Below are 8,487 nucleotides of genomic sequence, written 5' to 3' on the forward strand. Positions count from 1 at the left end.
TCTTCATTTCAATTTTCAAAGGATTATTTTCTTATATTAGCACTAAGCAATCTAATTGTATTATTTAGATGCACAAATCAAGTGAAATCAGGTGAGGTCAGTATATATATTAATCAAACACAGGATAATATATGTAATTTTGAAAATTTAGAGCGCGAGTGTAATATACTTAATTGTATTATTTAGGATTGTTGTTTGCAGTTTTTTTTTTTGGCATCAACAATGGACAAGAGTACCAAATACGGGTCCCTAAGTTATGTTAAAACAAATGTCCTACTTATTTAAGTGGATCAAACAATTTGATTTGATACATACATGTATTACTGAAACTATGAACAATTCCTACTGCAGACAAAAAATTTAGAATAAATACTACTATAAATGGTTAAGGGCTAACATTTTTCTATCATAACTATGTTGTTTTTGTTTTGCTTATACTTAATCTATCATATTCCAAATTTTGCTACGATTGTGCTAATCTAAAGCATTTGGTTGGTATGAATTGTCTTTAAGACCAATAATGATTTGATCATTTTCATTTTTGTATCAGGTATTAGAATGGATGGGTGATGAAAGGAAACATCATTTAACATCTGGAGACATAGCTGTATGTCTTGACTTGATAGCAAAAGTTCATGGCTTAGGTCCAGCAATAGCCTTTCAGATTTTGTAAAAGATTTCAAGGTCTATGGGACTCTTTTGAATTGCTATGCACATGACTCTCCAGAGAAGGCAGAGGCTACCATGCAGAAACTAAAAGAGTACGCTTGTAAGCATACAATAAATTAGGTATTGAGTTATAATGCTATGTTAAAGCTCTATGTTCGAGTAAGTGAATATGCGAAATTCGATAGTTTGATGAGAGAGATGATATCCAAGGACATGTCCGATTCTGTGTCGCTTAATACTCTGTTGAATTGATAGTTATTAGTGACTAAGAGAATGAGTGTTGAATTTTTTCCCTTTTTCTTTCTCGTGTGAACTTGCTTTCTGTTGAGATAGTACAGGAGATATTTAGGTTTTATCTTTTAACTTGTTAGGAGATTCTTTTGTTTTGTCTCTTGTTGTGCAGATTCAGAAACAGAGATAAGAGTAGAAATTAACACACTGATATATCCTGATTTAGTTACTTCGTGCAATATATTCTATATCTAGTCTCCATCACAACTGTGACAGAATTTCACTATCTTTTCAATAGATTACAATCACTAATTCTCCCTAGGATTCTACCCAATCTTATCTGGGTCAAGTCCAGTTTCTAACCTAAACCGAACTTGACTAGGACTCAAACCTAGTTTTCAACAGCAAAGTGCTAACCCAACTTGTGAGGGAATCCCCACAAGATCATGACACAAAACAGAAATACATACAAAGAATTTCTGAGATAACTATGACTTTTTCTCCAAGTCTAGTTCACTGTTTTCTACTCATTGACTTTTTCTTACAAACCTCGCAATGTTTTCCTTTTTCAATGAGACTCCGACAGACTAAACTGAAAAAAAGAAATACAAAATGGCAACCATGAAGGAGAAGAACTTAGAATAGCTTAGGAAGCTATGAGAACCGAACCAAGTATTTTGTTCCACTCACTTACTCACCCCTTGATTGTTCACCCTTATTATAGAAGAGTGAAACCTTCAAGGTTTGAACTAAGTTCAACACTTGAATTGTCTTCTTCCTCCTTCACCAGAGCTCGCAGTGGCATGGTCAGTAGAGAGAGAGAAAAGGTCGAATCTTTGACATGTAACATACCTTTCTCTTTCATCCTTTGTCTTCAAGTTCCTTTGATCTTGACCGTGAATGTTTTCTTTGGCTCCAAGTTTGGTTTTGGACAATGGATTCAAGGCAGAGCACCATTGAGTTCTTCTCTTCCATGATTGCTTGATTTGTGCTTGAAGCTCAATAGATTTCTTCACGATTCCTTGGTGTAGTACAAATGGAGAAAGTCACTTTTGAGGATGCTCTCTCAGGATGGGATTTGCTTCTTTGTTGTAGCCCTTTTTCTTGCTTGAAATTGGAAACAAACTTTTGTTTTTTCGCTAAGCCCTAGCTTCGCATCTTTCTTCTTTCCTCTTTCTCGGTTCAGTAACTTGATGTGATATGTAAGGAAAAGAAGAGAGAGAAGAGAGAGATTATGTTCGGTGGAAGTGAAACAAAATTTAATTGAATTTTGAGTTGATTACCTGGTTAGATACTGGGTTGAAGAAAGATGGATTTGAATGTCATCACCGAATTGGACTTGGATCTTTATCTAATCTAGGTTTGATTTCTTTCTTTCTTATAGTTCAGCTTGTCCCAGCCTTCATGGATCAAGTTTTAAGTGAATGGAGTGGTATGGTTGAAATATGTGTTGACCAATATGTTTATGTTTGTGGGTTTGATCTTTTGCTTCTTGGACCATCTTTGATTAGTTTATTTTCATGCATACTTAAACAAAAACATCACACAATCAATTGATAAAAATCAATAATGTTTGATCATCACTTTAATCAAGTTTTAGTTTTCCAAACTCAACAAATGCGTATGCAGCCATTAAAGACACAGATAGGTTGGAGAGCTTACTATTGCAGATAGAAGCTGATCCTAAGGTAACTATTGACTTGATAACATACTCTATTGCAGCAAAGGCTTATATTCAGGCTGGCCAACATAAGAAAGCATATGCAATGCTAAGGAAATCAGAGGACATGATTGAACCCAAGAGGAGGAGAGCTGCCTATGAATCTCTTCTAACTATGTACAGCTCCATGGGAAAAAAGGATGATGTTTATCGTATTTAGGATATGTGTAAAAGGTTAAACAGACCCTGTAATACGAATTACATCTCTATGCTGACCGCATTAGCTAGGCTTAATGATGTTGATGGAGCTGAGATGATTTTCGAAGAATTTGGAGTCTAGAAATACATGCTTCAACATCAGGATTCCGAATATGATGACGAGTGCATATTGTAAGAATGGTCTGGTTGAAAAAGCTGAAGCATTCGTTAATAGGCTTTCCAAGAATCGCAATGAATTAGGTGGCAATATATGGGATTGATTGGCATATGGCTATTACATGAACAACGATATGGATAATGCTATTCAAACAATGAAAAAAGCGATTTTGGTAGGTCAACCTAGATTAACATGAAAGCAGTATCGATTTACTTTGGCTACATATATTGATTACCTTAAGGATATGGGAGATTTGTTAGGGGCGTCATAAATTCTTATGCTATGTCTTAAATAGGGTTATTTTTCTACTGTTATACATGATAGATGATCAAGCTATGTGCATGGAAAAACTCCAGAAACAAAGGCCATAAATATGATAGAAGAATATTATCATCCAAAGAATGATGAACTTTTTCCATATGAAAAGAAGTAACATGAAATTTAACTCCATAAATAGGTCAGCCTACTGTATTAGAATGAAATCTTCTACGTCTTAGCTGCATAAGATGATGGGTTTTTCATTTATATAAAATAATCTTATTCTAAATTTATCTGATTCTCCTAAAGTCATATTTGAAACGTGAATACCTTTTTTCTAATAATATATAAATTATGGATTTTGCTAGGTAGACAATAGTTTTTGTGAACAATATAAACAATAGGTTCTAAAATTGACCCAATAAAGTAAAAACACACTACACCTCTAAATATACACCTAAATCTTAAAATTAGGATAATCATCTGCACACCTAGTAAATTGAACATCCAATATATCCATTGTTCACATTATTTAATATTTTCATTGTTTACCTATACTTTTCCATAAATTATCCTAGGGTCTTGTGGTTTATATAATACGTTAACTACTGCACCCTAAGACGATTTATACATAAATAGCTTGTGAAGAGTAATACATAAATCGTCTCAAGATGACCAACTTTATCAGTTTGTTAGTAAATCATCCCAAGATAGTTTGTTTTGCATATTTCAAGATTAAACTACAACAGTCTGGCACGATTTGATTGCATCTCCTAATCCTAAGCAGGTGCCACGATTTATACTCAATTTGGCACACTCTCCATACTCAACCACAATTTACCCTCAATTTAATAAAGTTTAAAACTCAAAATGATTTTCGAAGAATATGAGTCTATAAATATACGAGGATGGTATAAACGTTCAAACGTAAAATTTATTAAGTTTGAGAGAAATTTAAAAGAGATGTAATTTAAAGTATTATATACATCTCTATCTTTTGTTGAGATAGGTCATATTTAAATTTAAAAATTTTAAAATTATAGGAGCACTTTTATTTGTAATTTTTTTTAAAAACTAATACGAGTGCATTAATTTTTCAATTTTTTCTAAAACTAATACGAACACTTTTAAGAGTTAACACTTCTCTATGATAATTATGTTATTTTTGTTTTGTTTATAAAAAATTCAATACAAATCGGACCATCTAATTTGTTTATTATAAAATTTAACCGCCAAATTTCTCAACTAATTTTATTATCTTTTAAATATGAAAATCCAATTTATTAATTAAATTTTTTAAAAAAATTAAAATCTATACTAAAAAAAAATACTAACTAATCATTACAGTGAATTACACGCAATCTTCTTCCTTTTCTAAAAAAAATTAATCGCATCTAACACATATTTAAAGAAAAAAAAATGGATAAAAGTACATATAAATTTTTATACAGTAAACAGATATATACTCTAATTTTTTAATGAGTCATGGTACACATTAATATTAAATTTCGTTGTCAATTTTACGGCCTTCTGTTGTCTTGAATAATGGCTGCCAAATAACTTTATACATTGTATAATATGACTCTTTTGATAGCACAGTATCTAAAAACTAAATAATAAATTGTTAAATTTATTAAATTTGAATAAAAAAATATTTACAAAGAAAGAGAATAAAGATTCTAAGTCATTTTGTAAAATTTTTTTAATTTAAATTTAACAAATTTAATAATTTATTATTTAATTTTTACTATGTCATAAAAAGAGAGCCACATCACATAATACACAAAATCATCTAATAATTATTATTGTCAAAAAAATTATTCAGACAATTAAAAAGTAAAAATGATAATAAAACTTAATATTAATATACACAGATAAGTCATTAAAAAATTAAAGTGTATATCTATGGGTGTAAAAATTCATATGCAGTTTTTTCCATTATTCTAAAAGGGAAACAAGTAGGAGGCTTAAAGCCCAAAGAAAACCAACCCAGCTGTCAGAGTCACGCAGTAAGCCAGTAATTTGGACGACAGAAGCCGCGGAGGATCGTCCCAGACAGTGTCCCTTTCTCAAGGTATGGCGGAACAGCCCCGCTGCTCATTAATTCGGTTTAGGAGAAAACCATGGCGATAATTCTATGCGGGTGGGGAGGTCTTTTTTGTAATTTTAATCATACACCTCTCTGTTCCTCAGATTCAAAATGCCTCTCCAATCTCTATTCTTTTTCTGTTGTTATTTAATAAACACAGTTTTGGTTGGCTTCCTCGTGAATCATGGCGATTATCGCCGAACTTAACAGGAACACTGAAAACCGTGCTAAGTTAATTGAAGAAATTGTGAAGTTGGAGAGAAAGATCTTTCCCAAACACGAATCATACGCCGCATTCTTCGACAACGAACTCAAACGGAAGAACGCTGGACTTCTCTACCTCCACGCTGATGTCGAACTTGTTGGCTATGTCATGTATTCTTGGCCTTCTTCCCTCTACGCCTCCATCACCAAGCTTGCAGGTTCCAATACCTCCACTTCTCTTTGTTTCTTTGGTTGAAATCCAAGTAGGTGAAATCAATTTGCGTTGTTCTGAAATTGATTATGTTGTGTCCTATAAGGTGCTTGATGAAATTCTCCAATGAAAAATGTGGAAGCTCTTATTTTACGCTTAGGGCAATGAGAATGTAACATGTATTCATGTTAGTTTGGTTATATAGAACGAGAATATTTAACGGGGGATAAATTTGGAATGTTAAGAAAAAGAGTGAGAGTAAATTGGAACTACAATTTCTTTTATCATCTCAATCCCTCTATGTCAATGGTCCACTTGTTTTATGGGACTCAATATTGTGTTTGGTGATCAGAAACTCAAACTAAATTTTCAGTTTTGGAATATAAAATTTTAGTCCCTTCAATCTTTCTAGACACATGGGACTAAAACTTCTAAGTAGCGTTTGTTTTGAGGTACTGGGACAAAGACTACTCAGTATCATATTTGTTGGCCCAAAAACTGGTATTAAAATTTCAGTCTCTCTTCCTAAATTTTTAGTATTTCAGTACCTCCAAAAAGTGGGGACACAGGAGACTGAAATTTTTCGGAACGAATACGGAATCTTTAATGACTTTTTATACTTAAAAGACTCTCATTTTAATTAATTAATTCCAACTTTACTCTTTATGCAAATTAAATTAGAGTTTCATTCTTATTGTAGTCTTTGTCTCTCACTTTACATCAAATACAATACTGATACTTATTTCAATCTCTATTTCTCAGCTTCTGTCTCTTAGTCTCAGTCCCTATCTCTCTTCCAAACGCTACCTATGACAGAAACTAATACTTTAATAATATTTCTTTCAAAAAATATTTTCACTTAAATTTTTACATTTCAAATCTACTCCCCAATCTCCATATTTATCTTAAACCAAACATAATAATGAGACATAACTCAGTCCAATATATTTTACGCCAAACACAATCTAGAGACTTAATTTAGTTTCTCTCTCTCATTTTCAGTTTCCTTTCTAAATACAGCATTAATGTCCTGTTATAATAACCAAACAGAGCCTTATTATCAATTTGTTGAAATGATAAAGTTCTCCAGAGTATTAAAATTAAACTAGTTAAATATTGAGTAAATGTGCATTTCAATCCCTAAAATTGGATATCAAGGTCTGTTTAATTTAATCTTTGAAATTTGAAAATTAACACTTTAATCCCTGAAATTGCAAAATGTCTCATGTTAGTTGTTATCTTCATATTTATTACTGTGTTGTCGTTCTTTTCTGTTATTTGTTGTATTAAGTAACACGTCGGTATTTCATATGATGTTTGAAATCGTATAGATAATGAGTATGTTCAAATTATTGACTGAAATGGGTTTTGTTATTACTCCACTTGATTCGCATAGCTGGCCTTTTTAGTATATATTCAAAAATTTCAAGAACTAATTCAAACTCCTGCTTCATTTATGTCAACTTAAATGTCGCATGTAATGTTAACACATGAGTTAGACATATGAATGAAATAGACAACACAATGAAGAAAACGGAACTAATGTAACTTATGTTGGCAACTTCGGAGACTATATATATAATTTTAGGGTGTATATGTACTGAATATTTCATGAACTAAATATAACGTTGTTTTGAATATTGAAGCATGAATATGGTATATCCTTCATGCTTTCTTCCTTTGTATTTCTGTTAGAAGAATGGAAGTGAAAAGGATTGTTTTTAAATGGTTTTATAATAGAGTTTTGATAAGTTTTTTAATCAACATTTTGAATTGATAGGTGAAGATATAAATGATTCTTTTTATCAGTAAAAACATAATTACTTTTGGGTTTATTCACCATGTGGAGGGTATGGTTTGGTTTTGTTAGTGAAGGAGCAATGGAGGAAGCAAGGCCATGGCGAGGCACTGCTGAAAGCAGCGATTCAGAAATGCAAGACCAGGAAGGTTTCGCGCATAATGCTTCATGTGGATCCCTCGAGGACACCAGCAGTGAGCCTTTACAAGAAACATGGTTTTCAAGTTGATCGCTTGATTGAAGGTTACTACTCCTTGGAAAGACATGCATATGTAATGTACTTGGAACTTGATTCAAATTGAAGTGGAAATTGATAAAAGGATCTTGTGTTTGTTTTGCCTTAATGTGAAACAAAGATCAATTCTGTAACATTGTTGATTATATATACAGGCTTGAAGGTTATGATAGACAAGCAATTCTAATTTACTTTATTCTTTTTGGGGTAACATACATTCATATTTCATAGACAAGCATTTGTGCCTACTTTTGTATTCCAAAGTAAGAGGGAAATGATTTTTATGTATTATGAGGACCAGCAACCTTCTTTCTACAAGCAGAGAGAGATTGGATCTTAAGGTTTAATTATCTCCTCTTATTTTTTTCTTTTGATTATCAACAAACCAGAATCATATCATGATTACTACAAAACTAGAAAAACTAGACAAATTTCTGTAATATTCAACTAAAGATATGTGTTATTTGAATAAAAATTCGTTATAGTTTGAGATTTTGGCAACTTTTCACTTGTATTGTTGTACATTTAGCTTGACTCTCTTTTTTTTGAGTTCATTGGTGTAAATTCACATATATTCGATAGTTGAAAGTCAACCACTAATTCTACATACATATTGTCTTTTAAAAATAAAACACAAAATGATATTTAAGTAATCTAAATAAGTATCACTTGTTTTTCCATGCATGATATCTTCTTAGAAAACTGCACCACCTCTTCCAATTATCCATCTTCGAGCCCCAATAGTTTTGACCAAAT

At 31.9% G+C, this 8,487-nt stretch overlaps 1 protein-coding gene across 4 annotated transcripts; it reads left to right on the forward strand.

The window, feature by feature from the left end:
- The first annotated feature begins 5,145 nt into the window (after positions 1-5,145).
- Positions 5,146-8,050, forward strand: LOC107461105 (uncharacterized). 4 transcript variants are annotated; one of them, XM_016079571.3, is made up of 3 exons: positions 5,146-5,337; positions 5,494-5,705; positions 7,569-8,050. In XM_016079571.3, exons 1-3 carry the CDS (start codon positions 5,318-5,320, stop codon positions 7,796-7,798), a joined length of 462 nt encoding a protein of 153 aa, XP_015935057.1. In that variant the 5' UTR covers positions 5,146-5,317; the 3' UTR covers positions 7,799-8,050. The 4 variants fall into 4 exon arrangements, with proteins under 4 accessions (XP_015935057.1, XP_052109141.1, XP_015935054.1 ...); XM_052253181.1 differs by having other exon boundaries at positions 5,444-5,705; positions 7,569-8,048; XM_016079568.3 differs by having other exon boundaries at positions 5,146-5,268; positions 5,444-5,705; positions 7,569-8,048.
- Positions 8,051-8,487: the final 437 nt, after the last annotated feature.

Source organism: Arachis duranensis, chromosome 8, assembly GCF_000817695.3.
Source record: "Arachis duranensis cultivar V14167 chromosome 8, aradu.V14167.gnm2.J7QH, whole genome shotgun sequence".
Taxonomy (NCBI): domain Eukaryota; kingdom Viridiplantae; phylum Streptophyta; class Magnoliopsida; order Fabales; family Fabaceae; genus Arachis; species Arachis duranensis.